At 41.0% G+C, this 24,252-nt stretch overlaps 1 protein-coding gene across 4 annotated transcripts in view; it reads right to left on the bottom strand.

Annotated features, from left to right (window-relative positions):
* tbx15 (T-box transcription factor 15) overlaps positions 1-24,252 on the bottom strand; it is a 90,720-nt gene that overhangs the window by 50,803 nt on the left and 15,665 nt on the right. The window contains exons 2-4 of one of the 4 annotated variants that reach the window (XM_068039919.1): positions 19,344-19,349; positions 14,158-14,169; positions 3,045-3,257 (exon numbers count right to left, since the gene is read on the bottom strand). In XM_068039919.1, coding sequence (XP_067896020.1) covers positions 3,045-3,257; positions 14,158-14,169; positions 19,344-19,349 — 231 coding nt within the window. Of the gene's footprint in view, positions 1-3,044; positions 3,271-14,157; positions 14,170-17,727; positions 17,743-19,343; positions 19,350-24,252 lie in introns of all 4 variants that reach the window. The other 3 variants (XM_068039921.1, XM_068039918.1, XM_068039920.1) reach the window with 3 other exon arrangements.

Here is a 24,252-nt window from a genome sequence, read left to right as displayed (position 1 = left end):
AAGATGAATGTTTTTCCATCAGGTTCAGGGTTGGGTTTTTTGGAGTAGCACTACCAGGTTATTACACAGAATGGTAGATTGATCTTGTGTCAGTGATTCCTTATTTATTCCTAATTTCAGCTGAGCAGTCTGCATAGGGCAATAAAATCGGGGGCCAAGTCAACGCAAAATTCCCGATACTTTTCCGAGCAGCTGGATGAAGAGCTCTACAAACAGTTGCTCGGGAGCAGGTCACCTGCCAAATTTTTCTGTCCAGGAATGGTGCATCATGTTGGTGAGGATGAGTTCTATATGGAAGAAGAGCCGAAGGCTGGGATTGTACTGAGCTCCCAACTTCAGGCTCCATGACGGGGGAGGCCAGAAGATCTTACCTCTGGGCTGCGATCTTCTGAGTGGCAGCTGACATTCACACGCTTTCACTTTCCCATCCATGGTGGGGAAGGAGGGAACTTAAGATTTTTAGTGCAGTGGGTGGGAGGGGGACAGGGGGTATTGGGGAACCAGGCTCTAATGCAAATTATTAGTGTAGGGGAGGATGGGAAGGGGAGACGTCTGCACTTTGATTGGTTTGGGTGAGGGTAGGTCAAGTGTTGAAGGTAAATGTTTTGGGGGGAAGGGATGATAGATTTATCAGCGGTACATTGCTGGCGGTAGCTCTTTAAAAATGTAAGTGATCCGGCAGGGCTGGCTACCCTTTAAAAATGGCGACAGCACCCGCGCACAGGCAGCTGACACCATTGCCGGCGTCGGAGAGCACGTCCCCTCCACGTGATTGGGGGGAACGACTCGACTGGTTCATTATCCTGGGACACCGTGAGGAAGATCGTGGTGGCATGGCGGTGCATGACCCGCATGTGAGGGCTGCCATGTCTTTCACCCACCACTGCTCCCGGCAGAGGGAGAAGAAAATCCAGCCCGAAGTGTGTATTAAGAGAGGGAGTACAATTTATTAAAAGGCAAGTTTCAGAATGAAAACAAAATAAAATGATGATGTTTAATCAATGGAATCAGTGAATAGGATAAATATAGATGACAGATTTATATCAGAATCCAGATGCCTGAGCTCAGCGCACATTTCCTGACTCAGCAGAATGTCTTGTTTAGACTGAGTTTAATCCTTTAAATTTTGCTAAGGAAAACACTGTAGAGAAGTAATACTTTGTGAAAAGAGTAATACATGGGAGATTCTTACGACTAACTCACAAGAAATACACATTGGCCCTGAATTTCCACCAGACTCCTGGTATCACTCTGGCAGAACCGACCAGTAAATGGAAAGCATCCAGTTCCAACTCTATGATTTTCCAGTCAGCCTTGTAAGGTTTAGAACATCTACCCACCCTTTACAGGAGCATTGATGTCAGGGAACAGTCTTGCAGGTGGAGCTGGGATGGGGACTTACCTACCCTGGACATACCCACTTCCCCAGCTTAGTAGGAGTTCCACGTAGTACTGGACACCAGTATACTGCGTGACATACAGAATACTTGGTATGAGTGCAAGTAGGCCCCACCTGGGGTGATGTTGTCAGTTCAGGCAAGGGAAACAGCTTGGACTCACGAATTTCTTTTTTGCCAAAAATCTGTGTCAAACCCTTTCAAAGAGGGCTGAAGGGAAGATGACTAGAATGACAGGAAGACTTGGGCTGTCACCCAATAGAAGGCAGGAGAGGGAATTTCCCAGGTGCATGGGGCACACAGGGACCAAAACGTCACCCACTGACCCTATGCAAATGAGGTGTGCCGCTGCAGACCCTGCAAACTGAGGTGCTATAATTGTTGGTGGGCACAGGCAGGCACCATCCCTGGGTAACAACCAGGATCACAGACTGTGCACTTTTAAAACACGGCCTCAAAAAGACTTAAGCCAAAAAAAAATCCATAATGCTCAGACCAACATTTCTGTTAATAAATCATCTCCAAAAATGTAAATATTGAGGGAAAAGGTTAAGTAAATTATTTCAACTTTTTAATTCATGGGAACTGTGATTTGAATAGTTTCTTTTTCAATCCCTGTATTCCTAGCCAGCTGTTGGCAGCTTCAAATCTCATGAATCCAAGTTTTGTTAATTCTTGGCTAGGCTGCAAAGTCTTCTGTGTAGAAAGGGTGGGGGGAACCAAGGGTGTTTCTTGAAAAATAGATAAATTACTATAAATTTTAAAATATGATAAATGTAACAAAAGGTGAACATTTTCAACTGTTTGTATTTTAATTTTTTTGGGATTAATTTTCCCTTCTTTTCATCTGTCCTGGCGATGGTGATTCCTTGCTGGGGTACAGCTCAGTCAGCACTGGGGCTTTCTGCCATCCTGCCTAATGGACAACATTTACAGTAAATGTTAGCAGGTGATTCGATTGTGGAATGGACTGCAACCCAGCCTAATCCTATCCTCACTTCCTGTCGCCAGACACATGCATTTACAACTCAGCTTACCAGATGGTAAAGAGTAGCTCCCTAACGTGGGGTGCTGAAGCTATTTATAGCAACAACAATGCACATTTATATAGTGCATTTGACAACATTCCAAATTACTTTACAGGAAATTGGAGTTCAGCAAGCAGAAATTATAGGAACTAACCAAAAGAACAGTCAAAAAGGTAGGTTTCAAGGAGGCTTTTGAAAGTGGAGAAGCAGGTTACTAGGAGGAGTTTAGGGACAGAATATCAGAGTGTAGGGATGTGGTGGCTAAAGGCTCTGCTACTGACAGTGAAGCAGAAGAAGAGGGCACACAAAGCGCAGCCCAGAGTCAGAACAGCAAAGGCTGCATGTTGGAAGATAAGGTGCAGAAGATTGATGAGGAAGGGTGGAGAGAGGCTGTGGGCCAACTTAAATGGTGTTTTTTTAGCACCAGTGCTCTGTGAGTTGGGGAGCTAATGGTGTTGGCAAACTTTGAGTGACAGGATACGAGAGGTACATTTCTGGAAAAACTGGAAGAGCTTGGTAGCTTAGCATTTGAAAAAGTAAGCCTTGAAATAGTGCTTCAGGCTGAGGTCTACTAAAATGGCACAGATTTAAATGCTCAAAAGTAAATCTTGTCTGATACCTTCCAGCTTTAGTAATAATCATTTCAGTGCCAATGTCATGAAATCTTTTCCAAAGATCGACACATTGCAATTCCATTTGAATCTCATCCATGGAGGAGGTTGGGAGAGATGTGGTGGAGTTGGGAGTGAGGTCTGCGGGAGAGCTGTAGGAACAGGCTGTATGTTGGGTTGGGCTCTCACACTCTGCTCCCGGGCTCTGCTCCTGATCTGAGCTCAGCTGGGACTCTGCAAACAAAACACAAGAAATTTCATTAGACAATAGTCAGGCATAAAGGAAACTAAGAACATGAGAAATATGAAGTAAAAATATAAAATTTGAGAAATTAGAATAGATCAATCAGCACCAGAAAGAGAAAGATAGGTTAGCACTTCATGTGCAACCCTTCATTATCACCCATGTAGGTAGAAAGGAAATGTTAGTAAAGGCTAATGGAGTTCTAGTGTAAGCCAGCATCCCTCCACATATAGTGTTAACTCTTGTTACATGCTCTTTCACTCTACAATCAGTGGGAGAGCCCTTAACCATCTTATCCCTGAAGTTTGGAACTCACTAAGTCCCATGACCTTGTTACATCACTGCCCACCTTGAAATGTTTCTTTGAGTGAGCCTTCAGCCACTTCCCATAACTCCCCTCCTACTCTTGCTGATTTCTGTCTCACAAATGTAAAGTGCTTTAGTATGTTTAGCTAAGTTAAAGGTTCTAATAAGTGTGGGTTCTTGTAGAAAGCCCCTTTTTGTCATTTGAGGCCTTTATAAATGATCTTCTTAACAGTTTAGTTATTGTCAGCATTCACTGCTTGTTACATTTTAGCACATATAACTGCTCATTAGACAAATAATAAGTTTGCCTTGCGCATTGCCAAACAGTATTGATAGTTTGGAGATTTAAATGGCTACTGATATCATCTCATCACATTAACACAATTAACCCATGAATCACAATTATATTTTCTGCATTAATTTTCAGCTAAAACTTTGTTGTCGAGCCTAATCTACTTTATCCTTTTCACAGGGCTGTGAAAGTTTACAGAGTGATGTTCCTTTTAAACTGCTAATATCGCTAAATTATTAACAAAGTTGTTGAAACAGCATCTGCAAAGAAATGAATTGGTGATGACATTGGGATTTTATAATTGCAACCAAGGCCTATTTACACAAGAGACTTGTACAGATCCATTGCCAGTTCTCAAGGCTTTAGTGTAAACCCTTGTTAAGCTAGTTCCAGTGTAAGATATAAAAAGCTGGCTCATCTGGATCCTGGTTCTTCACTGGTATATAGAGGAAAATAATGAGCAAATTCACATCAGTATAAACTCCTCTCCCCCATTTGCAAGTTATGCTTAATATGAATCACTTCTTCCCCACTGCCTCTGTACACGTAACAGGTTTCATTTTGCTGGTGGTTTACATTGCCTTTGCTGAGTACATAAGATGATTTAAGATTAATGTAATTGTTTATATTGAGATAAATACAAATATATGGATTTTTACTCCAGTGATTAAATATCAGATTCAAACAGTTAATGAACCAACTGTTGACACAATAGACAGTGTATAAAATTATGAGAGGCATAGATAGGGTAGATAGCCAGAGTCTGTTTCCCATGGTAGGGGTGACTAAAACTAGAGAGCACAGATTTAAGGTGAGAGAGAGGAGGTTTAAAGGGGATCAAAGGGGTACATTTTTCACACAAAGAATAGTGGGTATCTGGAATGAGCTGCCTGAGGAGGTGGTGGAGGCAGGAACAGTAGCAACATTTAAGAGGCATCTGTACAGGTTCTTGAATAAGCAAGGCATAGAGGGATATGGAATTAATGCAGGCAGGTGGGATTAATATAGATAGGCATTATGGTCGACACGGACGCGGTGGGCCGAAGCGCCTCTTTCTATGCTGCATGACTCTATGACTCTATGATATTACAGAAATACTGTAACATAGATATTTATTGCCGTTTTTAAAAAATGTTACATCTAATGTTTACTTAGTATTCAACAGAAGAATGCTTTTGTAACAGGGATGATGAAAATATGCAAGTATGAGATGCTTAATAATTACCAAGACTGGATAATGAATTGCTTATCATTTACACTGTTTGGGGAAGAAAATTAACTTCTATTGTCATGTCAATCACTTACATCTCAGTGCCCTTTTTAAATTATGCAAATACATAGTGCTTTGAAATAAAGGATTTGAAAAGTAATTCTTCTTCCAAAAAATGTTTGTGGAAAAATTGTCCAAAAATGACATAAATAGTTACCTTCTAGCGTTAAAATTATTCGGATAGAAAAAAAAAACACTTGGGCAACATCAGAAATAATATGCGTCAGGGTTAAATTTACCTATTGGAAAGATACTATGTAGAAAATCCACCATACCCATCAATCACTGTGAGAGGAGACTCGATGCCACTCACAGTGGTGCTCAGGAGTCTTGAACGGCAGAATTGACCAGAGTTAGTTACCTCATATCAGTGGCTCTATTATGGTTAACAGTATATCAGTGTTTATAAGCTCCATTTAGATTGTTTTAATCATACTTTTAGCTGAAATATCTTCAAATGCAGGCAAACTGAAAATTCTAATTCAGAGGGGAGGGTGAATGTACAGCTCAATCCTGATGAATGTATTACTGGACTGCCAAGAACATTTACGCTTGGATGAGGACTTTTGTAAATTGCAGGTTAAAAGTAGCCAATTGGCAGAGTATTTGCACCACAGCCTAATAAATAATTCAATCAATCTGAACAACACTAATAGAAAACACATAACAAAAACATGCATTGTATATTGAGGTATTTGTGTTTCTGAAGCATGTTGATGTCTCTCAGTAAAATGTCTGTACCTATAGTATAATTATGTACATGACTGTAGCAATAATATAGTTATAACTATAATTAGTGAATTTGAATTTAAAATCCATACAATGGGCAAGACTCAACTTAAAGGAGCGTTCTCTTTCTAAATATTATGAAAGACTTGCATTTACATAGCACCTTCCATGACCTCATGCCAATTAAATATTTCTGAAGTGTTGTCACTGTTGCAATGTAGGAAATGCAGCAGTCCATTTGTGCACTGCAAGCTTCCTCAATTTCAAATGCTGGGCCATAGCAGCTTGCAATGCATTTTGGAACTATTGTGATTGGGAATGAGCAACGTTATTGTTCTATAAATAGGGCATAGAGTACAAGATTGAAGTTACATTTGTACAAAACACTGTTAGAGTCTTGTATGCAGTTCATAGAAAGGACATTAAAAGCATAGAATAGAAGTTACATATCATAGATTCACTTTAGATTGATGCAGCATTCATTCGGGTCAAAGTGCAACTTATCAATAAGGTTGTCAAATACTGAGGTGTGTCTCAAAAACATTTGATTATAATTTGAACAGATTACAGTGATTCACTGGTAAGGCTACAATTATAGTATGCAATTTGGACACCCTGGGGAAGAAGTAGCAGAAATGGTTTTTCTGCTGATCTTCCACCAAAGTTATGGCAGGCAATCTAAAAAACCCTGCTGAAATTCTCCCCAGGCTGTCCACATTATGTACAATATCAGGTTCTCCTGAATCTACTACCACAGCTTTTGTGCAAGACCAGTGGAAAATTGAGTGAAATGGCCATTCCAATGATCTTTTACCATTATTATAGAAGGAGGTTCAGGAAAAGCACCAAGAAAATTTCAGGTTCCTATCTTCTCAGGAACATTGATGCATCAGTGAGCATACTAAGAATAACAGTAAGAATAATTCAAAGAATTATGGCTCCAAGTTATGACAAGAAACTTACAGAAGTCAATTTTAATTTACTGTAAAAAGATTGAAAGGGAACATGATCCAAGATCTTAAAATACTAAGAGGAATGGAGAATACATATGTATGTATGCAATTGAACTTAGACTGTGAGATGGTGGTGTAGTGGAAACGCTGCTGGACTAGTAATCCAGAGGCCCATGCTAATGCCCTGGGCACAGGGTTCAAATCCAGCCACATCAGCTGGTGGAATTTAAATTCAATTAATAATAATCTGGAATTGAAAGCTAGTCGCAGTAATGGTGCCATGAAACTATCACCAATTGTTGTAAAACCCCATCTGGTTCACTAATTGCCTTTAGGGAAGGAAATCTGCCATCCTTAACTTGTCTGGCCTACATGTGACTCCAGACCAACAGCAATGCGGTTGACTCTTAACTGCCCTCTGAAATAGCCTAGCAAGCCACACAGTTCAAAGGGCAATTAGGGATGGTAACAAATGCTGGCCTTGCCAGTGACGCCCATATCCCATGAAAGAATAAAAAAATGATTGCAGAAATAGAGAACATGAGCAAAAGAATTCACATGACTCAAGCAAGATGAGAGACTCAAACAATGTTCCACCACAGGGTAATGGATATATGGAACAAATACAGCAATTGGTGTGATGGGCGTGAAAGGGATGTGAAATGATACATTGGAGTTGTATAGAATGGAACTAAACAAGAAGTGGATAGGCACAATGGGATTCTGTGCTGCATTAGAATTATATTTGAAGTTTCTATTCATCTTGAGTTTTATGAAAGGATGTAGGCATAGGTTGGGAAGAATTTTACAGATTATTGTTGTTAAAGGAATGAAAAATAAGTAAAAATTTTAACACAAGAACAGTTTAATATATACTACAGTGTTGCAGCTCCAGACCTGAGATATTATGTAATACAAGTCATCAGATATGCCAACCTATAGAAAAATGTTAAAAAGTAATTTGCTGAGAAATGAAATATTGATTTTGCAAAACACTAGAGTTTAATATTTCCTGCTCAGAAAATTACTTTGGTTTACACGCAGTCACTATTCCTTACAGAGTTAATAATTTAAGCAGCAGCTCTCAAACCTCGACCTAAATGTAGCAGCTCATAAAGTAAGCTCGACCGGCACACAGAAAACAGCTGACAGATCAGAAGGCAGGTGTTTCACATTGCTGAGTAATGCAATATTTAGAAATACTGTATCTAAGGTATTGAATAATATCAATGTACAAATGCAGCAGTAAAAGGAAGTACATTACATTATGCTAAATTATTCATTTGTGTGTGCTATATTTCCCATTAATTCACTGCTGACCTCCCTTCCTTGGTGTATGATGTTGGGATGTAGGAGCTGAAAATGGATGACTTTTGTATTCAGGTTCTGTGTCATTATTACTTTTGTTGCAGATTCACATTAACATATTGCTTTGACAACAGGCGATTCAGCAGGCATTTAATGATGAAAAAAAACAACTTTAAAAAAAAATACAGACTACATTATATATAGAATATCAGCCATCTGGCAGATAGAAAATTAGTAATTGAGCATTACTGTCCTATTGGGATTTATAAAGTGCCTGAGGCTCTCTCACTGTTTATCACATTCTCAGAAATACTCAATTGAATTACAATCTTGTAACTCATTCTCATTCAGCTATTGCTCTACATGCATCTGATTCCTTGTGTATTTTGTTAATATATTTAACTTTCCACTTTCAAAGTACACATCTTGAAAGATATTAATCCACCTGGGTTTAGATGTAGATTGAAGATAAGGCACAGTGGAGTGGCACATTGAAGTTTTCTGTTGCCACGAAACGGTGCGATGTGGATTGATTTCAAAGATCTCCTACATCATGGAATTGAAAAATGTTTACCCACATCACTGTGTGAAGTGTAGAGCAGAGGCCAGTAGTTTCCCCACAGGGAAGGATGCGGGGAAAATTAAATTGGAACAGATTTCCAAACCCCAGCCACTCTTTTGTACCTCTGGGTTGAATCAGCATTGGTTGAGATTTGTAAGCTTTTTTGGTTGTGAATTGCTCATGGGGTAGGAATGTCCAGTTGAGTACAGGGAAAAAATAACAAACAGGGCTGTTACCTACACAAAAACAGTAGATTCAAAGTACTAGTGACAACATTTAAGGTTCTCACCTTACATCAGTGATTCCCCTTGGTATTAGGTAAATTAATAAAAAATCACAAATAAAAAAGTCAGAAACTGTATAAAATCACTAGACTGCACTAGCTTTCTTAAACGCCACAACAACTTGCATAACTTAAAAAAGCATGTAAAGTTGAATGGTGCAACTGGTTTGAGTCACAGATTTCTACGACATGTAGCTTTGCAGCCCAAATCCCTCTGACACTGAAAAATACTTTTACAATTTTATCAGTTCTTATTCCAGCTGCCAGGTGGGAAGCAAAGAAGCTTGCCTTAAGGGCACAAAGAAAAACTGGTGGAAGTTCTGTTCACATTTCATTTATTTAACCATCATCTTTGGGTTGAACAACAGTGTGACCCCAGGATGTCATGGAAGCAATTTCCAATGTGAACAATACTTTGCCTGAGGACGTTGAACAAAAGTCGACTAAATTAACCAAGATTTAGACTTAGCAAACCATATTTAACTTGTGAGGTTAGTTGACTGTACTTGCCTCCATTTTGAATATGTGTTGCCTATATTCTGTTCCCATTATAGAATTTAGAGGCATCTGTTAACCCATTTTGTATTACACACTTGGGAACCAAGAGATTAAAATGAAGGTAAGTACTTTCAAGTGTCTTGATAATGTTTTATGTATCAGAAATGTACTTGAAGTCCTTTGAAGAGCAAACAAGCTAAATGTTTCTATTAAGGATTTCCCCCCTCTATTTTCTAGCCTTTTTTCTCATCCTTTCCTGAATGTAATAAGTCAATCTTGGAATAGTTCCACAAGTATCTACTGCTCTCGAGTACCTTGTTCAAGTGGACATTTTCTTGAGTGAACCTAATTAGTAATGGCAACAGGCTGTTTTATCATGGTGGGGGGTGGGGGGTGTATTGCATCTAAGCATCGTGTGTCCTTGACATCCACAAATACGCTCCTTTCAGTGGGCACCATTGGATAATGATTAGGAGCAGGATTGCTAATTTTTCTCTTACCAGCCTCGGTCTATGGACATTATTGATTGCTAAGCTATCTGCTCCTGTCATGATTTACTGTCCTCTGAATGGATTATGCTAGCTTCAAGTTTTTTGTTCAAAATACACCATATATCTATCTGATTGTACATTGAGAATTGCTTGTGCTAAACATGCCACATGATGATATATAATCAGGTTGTGAGAATTTATGGTCAAACATAGAATACTTCTAATTTCAACACTTGAAATTAAAATGTAATTTATGAAATAAATTCAGTAACATCTGAAAATCAGGTAGGCTATGCAGTTGGGAGAAAAGAAGAAAATGTGTTTATTTTTCATTTATTTCACTTCCAAACTCAATAGTGGTAATAAATGTTAAAGGCATTGCTCCCATTTTGATTCCTGCCTGTCATTCAAGACTACATGTGTGAGCACTTACACTGGAAATTCCATCTGGAAGAAGTAACATTTGAATGGAAAAAGTACAAAAAAAAATCAGAAATATGTCTTTAATAAGAGCCTGTTTTGTTATTCTTCATATTGATCATAGAGGGTATGGATCGTTTGTTATTGCACCAATTGCCTGAATTCTGTCTTATTTCCAGCTCTTTCATTTATATTCCAATTTTATTGGATCTTGTGCTTAAAAAATGCAATTGTCTGGTCAAAATTTTAACAAAACAGAACATCTAAAACCCTTGTAATATTTCAAATTATTTGCAAAAAAACAGATAAATCTTGTCTGTGTTGTAAATTTGTGCGCTATATTTTTCTTCAGAATTGTAATTGTCAAGAAAGTTAACTGTAAAAATTACCATATTATATATATGTGTGTTTACAATTACAATGTATGTTATAAATATACTCTTCTTCTTCTTCTTTGGCCTCCTTGTCTCGAAAGACAATGGGTAAGCGCCTGGAGGTGGTCAGTGGTTTGTGAAGCAGCACCTGGAGTGGCTATAAAGGCCAATTCTAGAGTGGCAGACTCTTCCACAGGTGCTGCAGATAAAATTGGTTGTCGGGGCTGTTACACAGTTGGCTCTCTCCTTGCGCTTCTGACTTTTTTCCTGCCAACTGCTAAGTCTCTTCGACTCGCCACACTTTAGCCCCGCCTTTATGGTTGCCCACCAGCTCTGGCGATCGCTGGCAACTGACTCCCACGACTTGTGATCAATGTCACAGGACTTCATGTCGCGTTTGCAGATGTCTTTAAAGCGGAGACAAGGACGGCCGGTGGGTCTGATACCAGTGACGGGCTCGCTGTACAATGCGTCCTTGGGGATCCTGCCATCTTCCATGTGGCTCACATGGCCAAGCCACCTCAGGCGCCGCTGGCTCAGTAGGGTGTATATGCTGGGGATGTTGGCCGCCTCGAGGACTTCAGTGTTGGAGATACGGTCCTGCCACCTGATGCCAAGGATTCTCCGGAGGCAGCGAAGATGGAATGAATTGAGACGTCGCTCTTGGCTGACGTACGTTGTCCAGGCCTCGCTGCCGTAGAGCAAGGTACTGAGGACACAGGCTTGATACACTTGGACTTTTGTGTTCTGTGTCAGTGCGCCATTTTCCCACACTCTCTTGGCCAGTTTGGACATAGCAGTGGAAGCCTTTCCCATGCGCTTGTTGATTTCTGCATCGAGAGACAGGTTACTGATGATAGTTGAGCCTCGGCAGGTGAACTCTTGAACCACTTCCAGAGCGTGGTCGCCGATATTTATGGATGCGGCATTTGTGATGGCCTGTCCCATGATGTTCGTTTTCTTGAGGCTGATGGTTAGGCCAAATGCGGTGCAGGCAGCCGCAAACCTGTCGATGAATCTCTGCAGAAACTCTTCTGTGTGAGATATTAATTCGGCACCGTCAGCAAAGAGGAGTTCCCTGATGAGGACTTTCCGTACTTTGGTCTTCGCTCTTAGACGGGCAAGGTTGAACAACCTGCCACCTGATCTTGTGTGGAGGAAAATTCCTTCTTCTGAAGACTTGAATGCATGAGAGAGCAGCAGGGAGAAGAAGATCCCAAACAGTGTAGGTGCGAGAACACAGCCCTGTTTCACGCCACTCAGGATAGGAAAGGGGTCTGATGAGGTGCCGCTATGCTGCATTGTGCCTTTCATATTGGCATGGAATGAGGTGATGATACTTAGTAGCTTTGGTGGGCATCCAATCTTTTCTAGTAGTCTGAAGAGACCACATCTGCTGACGAGGTCAAAGGCTTTAGTGGGATCAATGAAAGCAACGTAGAGGGGCATCAGTTGTTTACGGCATTTCTCCTGTAGCTGTTCTCCCTTCGATACTATGCATCGTTTAAGTAACTGATTAGGCTCCATGGGCAGGATTTCCATTCCAGGGTCAGGAATCCGACATCGGGTCCTTCTATGGTGTGCTCCTGACATGCCCACCGCAATTTTAAAATATCAACCAATTAATGGTCAGGGAGTGGGCTCGGCATCCAATTAAGGGCTCCCGAGGCTGGAGAGCCAATAGGAGGCCCTCCAGCACTGACATATCAGCATCCCCACCGGCCAAGGTGGGAGCTGCCGATTCTTAATGGAGAGAGAGAGAGCCCTCCTGAACATGCAGGTGCTCTCTGAAGAAATTTAAAATGGCCACAACTGCCTGGCTGTGATCATGGAGGGGCAGCCCCTTCGCGGGTTGGCCTGCGGCCGCAACTGTGGCCCAGGGGCTATGATGGGTGCATGTGGCGGGCTCCCTCATGGAATTAATCGGGTCCCCCCCGCCCTCACCCCGCTTTCCGACCATGAGGCCGCCTTGATGCACCGGTTGTGTTTCAGCTTGATGTGCAAATCATACACGCCAACTGCAAATCCCAGTCAGCATGGGTAAGGGGCCTTAATAGGCCCCTTAATTGTCGCCAGTTGGCTACCTGTCACTTGTGCATGGGTAGCCATTCCGACCCTGAAAATGGCTCAGGGTCGGGACCATGGCATCGAATTGGCATGCCAGCCAGCAGTGCGAGGTTGTGGGCATGCCTGCTTTTGATCCTGATGGCTGACTGAAAATAATATATGCAGATTATCCATACTATATGGTAATTTCAGCAGGGAGCACTTAGTGAAGCACAAAGCACAAAGAAAGGAGAGCCAGCTCAAGGACTTGTGCAGCTGACAAGTGCAGCTATTTGAGACAGAGCAAGAAACCAGTACAATTTGAGGCATCCGGTGAGGAGTCCGCAACTTGCATCCATACAGTGTTGGATCACGATACAACAAAGTTGTACAATACCCATGGAGAAAGTGACCACTTCTGACCACAGTCCCTTTGCCTGATTTTCTAAATGCAGCCATAGGTTCCTTAATGAATGCTATGACTGAGCCACTGCAGACCTCAATTCCAATTTCAACATGTTTGGGAAACAAGTTAAGACAGTCATAACATGTGCTTTCAACAGCCTCACAAATCTTCTCTCACACAGATCTCCGAAGAAGTATTCAGTCTCAGGCGAATCACAGGGACTGGCAAGGATAATGTAAATGTTTCTTTTGATGGCATCACATCCATCAAACCCAGTCGCCCCACTTAAATAAATATAAAGGTATCAAATATGGACACAGGCAGTCATTGCATCAGTACCCACAGTGCTTATTGTTGCAGGGTCATCTACCATCTACTGACCAGCACAGGAAATAACAGGCCAACTTCACCCTTACAAACAAACATTGACATACAATAAACAATTACCTCACTTCCTCTTGTAACTGGAAAACACTTAGAAAGAGCATATAGTTAGGAAGTAGAAGGCATACATCATATACTTTCACGAGGGAGAAGCAATCGGGCACGCCACTCTGAATATATCAGTGTTAATTAGCTATTCAATGATGAAGGGCATTAAGTCATGCCCAGTTCTGTCTTTGTTTCACTTCCACACCTGTGTGCTGTACATCAAGAGTGGGAAAACCTATTGATTCTGATTCTGATTCAGATTTCTGTATTTGCTATTGACATTGAAAAGAAGTAAATGATTTTTATTGAAGGTACAGTACGCCAGATGTTGACACAACAGTTAGGTAATAGATATCAAGTCACCCATTAGTGAAAAACTTTACAGAGAAGCTCTATGCTGAATGAGATTGTAGCAAAGAGGAATAATGCAGCTGCTCTGATTTCTACAATAAACATTCCCCAACTGTGTATTGAGCCAATGGTATGCAAGTGAACATTTTCTACCACTGTGGTGAGATACTGGACTGCTTGTGAGCTTTCTCTTATCCTTTTCCACTACTTTATCCACTGACTCTTCATTCACTCATTCAAAAGCTTCCCAGAGCTCTTCCCTCTCTGCCATTCTGTTCCTTCTTCAAAGCTATCTATATTTTATAATAAATTTTTGAGAGCATCTGTCTTTCTTCAAATTTGTATTTCAGAATTCATACTCTGGGCATTCATATTTTGAATCAAATATGAACAAATCACAAATGAACAATCTTAAAAAGTTATACCAAATGGGAAAAAATCTAGTTATTTTCTGCTGTTTTTCTGATTCTGAGATAACCCATAGCAGTTGTTGAGATAAGAAGAGGGGCCAAGCAGCTGCTATTTTACAAAAACTTCCAACAACAACAAAGATTAGCCTCTAATTGACCTGAGGGACTACTTAGACCACTTCCCCAGAAGTGGTTTTACAGGGGCAAATTGGGCTAGCAGCGAAACAATATGGGCTCCATTTTACCCTTTGGAGATCAGCTAAGCCAAGGGAAAATATTTAAAATGATCACACTCCAACACCATGCTGCAATAGTCAGACTCTTCCGACAACAGAAAGAATTCCTATCAACCTAACAAAGATACTACAAATCTACACTATAAGGATTTATACACACACACACACCCCTTGGGGATGAGCAACCATAATATGATAGAATTCTTCATCAAGATGGAGAGTGACATAGTTGATTCTGAGACTAGGGTCCTGAATCTTAGTAAAGGAAACTACGAAAGTATGAGGCGCGAGTTGGCTATGATGGATTGGGAAACGTTACTTAAAGGGACAATGGTGGAAAGGCAATGGCAAACATTCAAAGAGCGCATGGATGAACTGCAACAATTGTTTATCCCTGTCTGGCACAAAAGTAAAACGGGAAAGGTAGCCAAACCATGGCTTACAAGGGAAATTAGAGATAGCATTAGATCCAAGGATGAGGCATATAAATTCACCAGAAAGAACAACAGAGCTGAGGATTGGGAGCAGTTTAGAATTCAGCAAAGGAGGACCAAGAGATTGATTAAAAAGGGAAAAATAGAGTACGAGAGCAAGCTTGCAGGGAACGTAAAAACTGACTGTAAAAGTGTCTATAGGTATGTGAAGAGAAAAAGATTAGTGAAGACAAATGTAGGTCCCTTACAGTCAGAAACAGTGGAATTTTTTATGGGGAGCAAAGAAATGGCTGACCAACTAAATGTATACTTTGGTTCTGTCTTCACAAAGGAGGACACAAATATCATACCAGAAATGTTGGGAACACAGGGTTTAGTGAGAGAGAGGAACTGAAGGAAATCAGTATTAGTAGAGAAATGGTGTTGGGAAAATTGATGGGATTGAAGGCCGATAAATCCCCAGGGCCTGATGGTCTGCATCCCAGAGTACTTAAGGAAGTGGCCCTAGAAATAGTGAATGCATTGGTGGTCATCTTCCAAGATTCTATAGACTCTAGAACAGTTCCTACAGATTGGAGGGTAGCAAATGTAACCCCACTATTTAAAAAGGGAGGTAGAGAGAAAATAGTGAATTATAGGCCAGTCAGCCTGATGTCGGTAGTGGGGAAAATGCTTGACTCCATTATCAAAGATTTTATAGCAGAGCACTTGGAGAACAGTGGTACAATTGGACAGAGTCAGCATGGATTTTCGAAAGGGAAAGAATGCTTGACAAATCTACTAGAACTCTTCAAGGATGTAACTAGTAGAGTTGATGAGGGGGAGCCAGTGGATGTGGTTTATTTGGACTTTCAGAAGGCGTATGGGATTGGGGGTAGTGTATAGCAATGGATAGAAAATCGGTTGGCAGACAGGAAACAAATAGTAGGGATAAATGGGTCTTTTTCTGAATGGCAAGCAGTGACTAGTGGGGTACCGCAGGGATTGGTGCCAGGACCCCAGCTAGTCACAATATATATGAATGATTTAGATGAGGGAACTAAATGTAATATCTCCAAATTTGCAGATGACACAAAACTGGGTGGGAGGGTGAGTTGTGACGAGGATGCAGAGAGGCTTCAGGATGATTTGAACAAGTTGAGAGGTTGGGCAAATGCATGGCAGATGCAGTATAATGTGGATAAATGTGATGTTATCCACTTTGGTAACATAAACAGGAAGGCAGATTATTATTTGAACGGCTATAAACTGAGGGGAATATGTAATGAGACCTGAGTGTTCTCGTACACCAGTTGCTGAAGGTAAGCATGAAGGTGCAACTGGCAGTAAAAAAGGCAAATGGTATGTTGGCCTTCATAGCGAGAGGGTTCCAGTACAGGAGCAGGGATGTCTTGCTGCAATTATACAGGGCCTTGGTGAGGCCACACCTGGAATATTGTGTGCGGTTTTGGTCTCCTTATCTGAGGAAAGATGTTCTTGCTATAGAGGGAGTGCAGCGAAGGTTTACCAGACTGATTCCTGGGATGGCGGGACTGACGTATGAGGAGAGATCGAGTCGGTTAGGATTATATTCACTGGAGTTCAGAAGAGTGAGGGGGATCTCATAGAAACCCATAAAATTCTAACAGGACTTGACAGGGTAGATGCAGGAAGGATGCTCCCGATGGTGGGAGAGTCCAGAACTAGGGGTCATAGTCTAAGGATATGGGGTAAACCTTTCAGGACTGAGATGAAGAGAAATTTCTTCATCCAGAGAGTGGTGCACCTATGGAATTCACTACCACAGAAAGTAGTTGAGGCCAAAACATTGTATGTTTTCAAGAAGGAATTAGATATATCTCTTGGGTTTAAAGGGATCAAAGGATATGGGGCGAAAGCAGGAACAGGTTACTGAGTTGGATGATCAGCCATGATCATAATGAATGGCGGAGCAGGCTTGAAAGGCCGAATGGCCTACTCCTGCTCCTATTTTCTATGTTACTATATAATAAATTTATGCCATCAGAGAATGATTTAAAATCTGGAATCTAATCTCAAGGCTTAGCTGACAAATAAAACTTGCTCAAGATCAACTTCTGAATTTTGATTTTCACTCGCTTCCTGATATAATTACTATTCTGCACAAGAATATGCATTGCAGATTACATTCTCACAGTCCACTGCCTGAACAAAACCCAAGTTGTTCTATAACACCTATCATGCTCTGCCATGTACATCCTGGCCCTATGCCAGTACTGTTGTCACTCTTAAATTGCAATTATATTGTAGCGATGATCTCCGATTGATACATATGGTGTCCATTTGCAGCCAGCACCTCTCTGTTTATACCATCTGACAGCAAGTTTGATTCTGACAGCCAGGATAATTCTTGAGAAAGACAGGACACATGAAGAACACTGCTCTTTACCAGAAAATGTTAAATGTATTGCAAAGACAAGCAGGAGTGTTTTCACACTCAATTCATTGAAATTAGTTCTGCTTTGGTTTATAATGGATATGATATGATAGTGGATCGTTGGGCCGAAGGGCCTGTTTCGGTGCTGTATCTCTCTATGACTCTAATAATCCAGACCTTGTGAATTCCTATTCTACCATGGTAGGATATAGCATTGAATTGAGTAAATCTGATAATTTATGCCCATCAACTGAGATTCCAAGCTGCTAGATTGTAGCTAACTACTTCATTAGTGTACTCCAGGGAAGGAAATTTTCCATTTTTACCTGGACTGGCCTACCAGTGACTCCAGTTCTCCACGACATAGTTGACTCTTAATGCCCTCAAGGTAACCAGGGATAAGTAATAAATTCTGCCTTGCCAGTATCAGCAATATTCAAAGAGCAGGTCCAATGGAACACTGACCACTTTTTTAAACTAATCTCGACATCACATTTGACTTTGATTTATAGTCCAAGCAGTATGAGTTAGCCTCCTGCAGGTGATCTCAGTCTGCTTCCCACCATAGATAGGTCTAAGCTACACTATTGCTTTTGGTCATTTTGATGCAGTTTCACAGTGATGCAAAGCAGCAATATAACAGAAAATCATCAGTCTTTTGTTTTTGCCCAATCATTTTATAACTATTTGAAAAAAGAAAATCAAATTATTCTTTTCATCAAAATTCTGCACTCCATAAATAATAATAGCTGCCAATTTGTTCATGACACTTTGAGCTTCTTTTGAGATTCAAAATCTCTCACATGTCTCTTTTGAAAATTCTTCCAGTATTGGATCCCATGACCTAACCAGAGCCTTTACCAGCTGTATATTATCCATTATAGTTCGAAATCAGGCTCTTAGTGAAATAAAATAGTTATGACCAATGATAAGAGATTACTGACTTCTCAGATTTAAATAGTTCAATTTACAAGGCTCTTTAATGGGGTTCTAGGTACAGTTTTTTAAAGTGAGTGGCCCTGTTAGAAAAATGCAGCAAATCTGCCGAGGATTTTCAATCATTTTCTAACAGCCACCAGTCTTACTCTTGTTTTCTCTAAACATTTAAACGAATCTCTGTTTAAGTTATAAAAGGTCCAGGAAGTCTAAGCGCTTTGTAAACTTGTCCTGGCCATGTCCTCGAGTTATACTCCAAATGACGGCAAATTCAAGTGATTTGAGCCAGAGAGGGAACATTCCCTATTCCAGATTCAGATCAGGATCGAATTCCGGAGTTAGATCACTTTCATGTCATTTGTCATCTTAATCTCAAAATCTTCAATATAACTCTAATTCTTCTTAATCGAGCAATGTTGGACATCAATATTGTACGGCGAATCTCAAACAGTTGAAGGAGGAAAAAAAAAGATGCAGGGGTCGAGTGAAAGAGCGGGGGAGTGGGACTCACTGAATTTGCTCTTGGAAAGAGCCGGCGCAGTCTCAATTGGACAAATTGTCTCTTTCTGTGCTGCATTATGCTATGATTCTCTTCAGGTTTGAAGGGAATCTGAATAAAATTGCATTTTTTTATTCATTCTTGGGGTGTGAGCATTTATTGCTCATCCCTAATTGCCCTTGAGAAGGTGGCGCTGAGCCGGTGGCAGTGGGCAAACGAGGACATTTTGCAGAATCTTTCCATATATAATATCCTCCTTTCATATCGGCCTTGGGTCTGGATGTAAATACCAGTCAACAGCGTCTTCTAAAATCAGAATACAGCTATATAAAATATATTTAACGTAATCTTTTAAATGATTCTGAATACCCATTGCAATCTGAAATTCCATGCTGTAATTCAGCAGGCTAGGAACGAGGTGGCCGACCAAACCCATGACTCCAGGTCACCAGCAAGGCTTGTCCAACACACAACGCGCGAGGATTCCTGTACTCCTATACATGTACCGGCGCTACTCTTTAATACTGTTCAAGTATACTCGGTGTACCGGGCTTGTACTAGGGCATAGGCTTACGAACAGTCTTGGAACTTTACCCTGATCATGCTGTTACTGTGAATTTTATAATCTACCCGATTTTTCTGTTTGTTTTTAACCAGGCAGGTTGTAGGAATGCTCAGTCCGCAAGCAGGACCCTGAGCTTCCGGTTGCTTGCCATTTCAACACTCCCCCCTGCTCTCATGCTCACATCTCTGTCCTGGGATTGCTGCAGTGTTCCAGTGAACATCAACGCAAGCTCGAGGAACAGCATCTCATCTACCGATTAGGCACACTACAGCCTGCCGGACTGAACATTGAGTTCAATAATTTCAGAGCATGACAGCCCCCCATTTTACTTTCATTTTTAGTTATTTTTTCTTCCTTTTTTTTACATTCATTTTTACATTTTTTACTATCTTTTTTTGCATTTATTTCATTTCATCTTAGTTTGTTCAGTTTGCTTACCCACTGTTTTTTTCAGGTTTTTTTTCAGGTTTGCACTTGCTGCTGTTCAATATTCAGTGTATTCACACCTAATCTGTACTAATGCTTTGTCTTTCAACACACCATTAACATATTGTTTGCCTTTGCTCCGTGACCTTTTGGTCAGCTATGTGGCCAGGTCCAATCTGCACCTTCTCCTTTGTTATCTCTTGCCCCACCCCCACCTCACTTGCTTATAATCTGTGACTTTTCTAATATTTGTCAGTTCCGAAGAAGGGTCACTGACCCGAAACGTTAACTCTGCTTCTCTTTCCACAGATGCTGCCAGACCTGCTGAGTGATTCCAGCATTTCTTGTTTTTGTGTAGGAATGCCTTTTTTGTTTCATGAACTATTATTAGGATCTAGAAAATGAAATACAGAAATGGTGTGTAACAGTTTTAGATGACTATTGAAATACTGATGATTTTAGATACTTCTATTGAATCTGATCCGTTTCAATATTAATTTTTCAAATTGAATGTTATAATAAATGTGTATTCATTAATGCTGTTATTTTCAAACATCGATTTTTTTTTTCGTTGTTGGGTTAGTTATATGATCATTAACCGCAGTTCCTGTCGTGTAATGTTTTATGGAATGAAACATTGACATTATCTATCTGGTAGGGCGATGCGGCTGAATGCGTGTTTTGTTTTGCTAGTTCGTTTCTTAGTCGATGTAGCAAACAAGATCTTGAAATAAACCATTAATCAAATGGTTTAAAATGCCCCATTGGTGCTCCAGAATCATAGGATCATAAGAACTAGGAGCAGGAGTAGGCCGTCCAGCCCCTCGAGCCTGCTCCGCCATTCAATAAGATCATGGTTGATCTTTTCGTGGACTCAGATCCACTTACCCGCGCTCTCACCGTATCCCTTAATTCCTTTATTGTTCAAAAAGATATCTACCTTAGCTTTAAAAACGTTTACTGAAGAAGCGTCAACTATTTCACTGGGCAAGGAAGTCCATAGATTAACAACCCTCTGGGTGAAGAAGTTCCTTCTTAATTCAGTCCTAAATCTGCTCCCTCTAATCTTGAGGCTATGCCCTCTCGTCCTAGCTTCACCTGCCAGTGGAAACATCCTCTCTACTTGTATCTTATCTATTCCCTTCATAATTTTATATGTTTCTATAAGAACCCCCCTCATTCTTCTGAATTCCAATGAATATAATCCCAATCTACTCAGTCTCTCCTCATAAGCCAACCCCCTCAACTCCGGAATCAACCTAGTGAACCTCCTCTGCACCCTCTCCAGTGCCAGTACATCCTTTCTCAAGTAAGGAGACCAAAACTGCACACAGTACTCCAGGTGCGGCCTCACCAGTACCTTATACAGCTGCAACATAATCTCTCTGCTTTTAAACTCATTACAGCTCATAACTGCTACAATCTTTTCGCCTCACAGCTCCAGGGACCCGGGTTCAATTCTGGGTACTGCCTGTATGGAGTTTGCAAATTCTCCCTGTGTCTGTGTGGGTTTTCGCCGGGTGCTCCGGTTTCTTCCCACATCCAAAGACTTGCAGGTGATAGGTAACTTGGCCGTTGTAAATTGCCCCTAGTGTAGGTAGGTGATAGGGAATATGGGATTACTATAGGGTTAGTATAAATGGGTGGTTGTTGGTCGGCACAGTCTCGGTGGGCCGAAGGGCCTGTTTCAGTGCTGTATCTCTAAATAAAAAAAATAAACTGTGCAAATAGTCCATACAACTGCGACATTGTTCCAGTCTGCTTGACTGTCTGGTCACTTTGCTGAATAATAAAATTACAATATCCTTCGATATAGTATTATCTAGTAGAACGGAGAGAGGCTATTTATCGGTGATGGTTGTTATCTTTCGTTAACTGATAATTTATCTTTAATGTTGTGCCTAAAATTTCTCCTGTTTAGTTAATACGTAACTTGAAATACTTATTTTTTAGAAGAAAAATAACGTTAAAAAGCAGGCTTTGGTGTTGATAAAATTCACCCATATCCGAAAGACGGTCTCGTTTTGTATCGTTACCTTTCTTTCTAATAAATAACACTCATCTAAATGGTGTAGAATTATGAAACAAAAACAAGAAATGCTGGAATCACTCAGCAGGTCTGGCAGCATCTGTGGGAAGAGAAGCAGAGTTAACGTTTCGGGTCAGTGACCCTTCTTCGGAACTCCGTGTGTAGAATTATGTTTGCCGGATGTTGGGCCCTTCTTGATGATAGCAGCATGAGATTGAACAGTTTTTGGGGGGACCCACAGGATGCAAGGTAAACACACTTGATACGAAATAATCGGACTGGTGGTTTAATTAGCTTCGGACATGACAGGAATCTCACCTCCCGATTTCACCCAGCCGGTAATCAAAAAAATGAAAAGCAACGCTAATCTGATATCAGTTTATCGGCGGCGCCACAATGTTACAACACTCGAACCATCTGCGTCTATCTTGCTGGAGCCTTGCAGCATCTATCAGATCACGAGCCCGTTTACAATACAGGGTGATAAAGGCATTTTGTTTGCTGGCGGGAACGGCCAAAACTTAATATAGATATGGAAAAGGTTTCTGGGAAAAATTAATCTTAATACATTAAAAAAAAAGTTTACTGATTTTGAGATAGAATTTGATGTCAGTGGGATTTCTGAAAAATTACTTTTAGAAGAGGAGGATTTTTTGGTTAGTTAATGCGCTTCCCCAACCCCCCCACCCCCTCCTTCCAACACACCACATATAGTGCTCCTAATAAACACTTTCAAATCATGTCTCTAATTGTTTCTGCTTCATTTTAGCTTTTCTTTAAATGAGAATGAACATTCATTTACTTGCACTGTAATATGCTACTTCTTTAATTCAGTCAGGATCACCCGCTGAAGAAACCAAGAGTGAGAGTATCACTTGGGAAAACTGTTGATGGCCCTTCCATCACTTTACTGATGATTGGGACAAGGCTGGGGTATATGGTGATGGAGCTCTCTGGAAGTTAAATAGGATCATCCACTCTACACTTTTGGCTAAAGCCGAGTCGCCTGTTCCACCATGGTTCAGGATGGGAATGGAATGTTCATAAAGCCTCTGCCACCAATTAGGTGCAGGGTTGTCCACCACCATTCTTAAATGGAAGTAATTACTACAGCAGAGAAGGAGGGGTTTCGGCCCATCGTGTCTGCACCGGCACTCTGAATGAGCAATTCACCTAGTGCCACTCCCCCGCCTCCCACCAACACCCCACCCCGTAACCCTGCACACCCTTTCTTTTCAGATAGCAATCTAATTCCCTTTTGAATGCCTCGATTGAACCTGCCTGCGCCATAGTCAGGCAGCACATTCCAGACCTTAACCACTTGCTATGTAAGTTTTTCCTCATGTTGCTTTTGCTTCTTTTGCCAGTTACTGTAAATCTGTGCTCTCTTGTTCTCAATCCTTTCATTAATGGAAACAATTTCTCCCTATCTCTGTGATAAGGCTACAGATCTTTGCTCTGATCTGTTTTCTTTTGTGGGATTGCTTAGCTGTGTCAATAGTGTGATAATTTTGTTGTTTAGCATGCAGATAACCAAATGCAGTAGCTTCACTAAGTTCATACGAACATAAGAAATAGGAACAGGAATAGACCATACGTTCGCTTAAGCCTGCTCCACCATTCAATACAATCATGGCTGATTTACCACAACTCCACTTTCCCACCCAGTTCCCATATCCCTTGATTTCCTTAGAGACCAAAAATCTGTCTTTCAGAGCCTAAACACGTTCACTGATGGAGCATCCACAACTCTCTGGGGTAGAGAATTCCTAAAGATTCACAATCCTTTGTGTAATTTACCCTTGACATCAGGGGGCTGGTAAAATTCAGCCCCAAAACTGCGCATAATACTCCAGGTGTGGTCTCACCAAAGACCTGTACAATTGTAGCGAGACGTCCTTATTCCTGTACTCCAAACACCTTGAAATAAAGGCCAGCATGTGAGTTGCTTTCCTGATTGCTTGCTGTACCTGCATGCTAACTTTCTACATTCCTTGTATGAGTGCACTCAAGTCCCTCTGAACCTCAACATTTAGAAGTTTCATGCCTTTTAAAAATATTCCGCTTTTCTACTCTTACTGCCAAAGTGAATAACTTCACACCTCCCCACATTATACTCCATCTGCCACCTTGTTGCCCACTCTCTTAACCAATCTGTATCTCTTTGCAGCCTCCTTACCTTCTTCTTCTTCTAGGCAGTCCCTTGGGATTGAGGATGACTTGCTTCCACTCCAGTTCGATGGGTTCTGAGACGGTTGGTAAGCCTCTGCCACATAAAAGGCAGGCGGAGCTTGAAGGGTCAGCTAGATGAGTAGTTTGGA

The sequence above is a fragment of the Heterodontus francisci genome, chromosome 10 (genome assembly GCF_036365525.1).
Source record: "Heterodontus francisci isolate sHetFra1 chromosome 10, sHetFra1.hap1, whole genome shotgun sequence".
NCBI classification, from domain to species: domain Eukaryota; kingdom Metazoa; phylum Chordata; class Chondrichthyes; order Heterodontiformes; family Heterodontidae; genus Heterodontus; species Heterodontus francisci.
The sequence above is the reverse complement of the archived record's forward strand: the minus strand, read 5'-3'. Positions and strand labels throughout refer to the sequence as shown.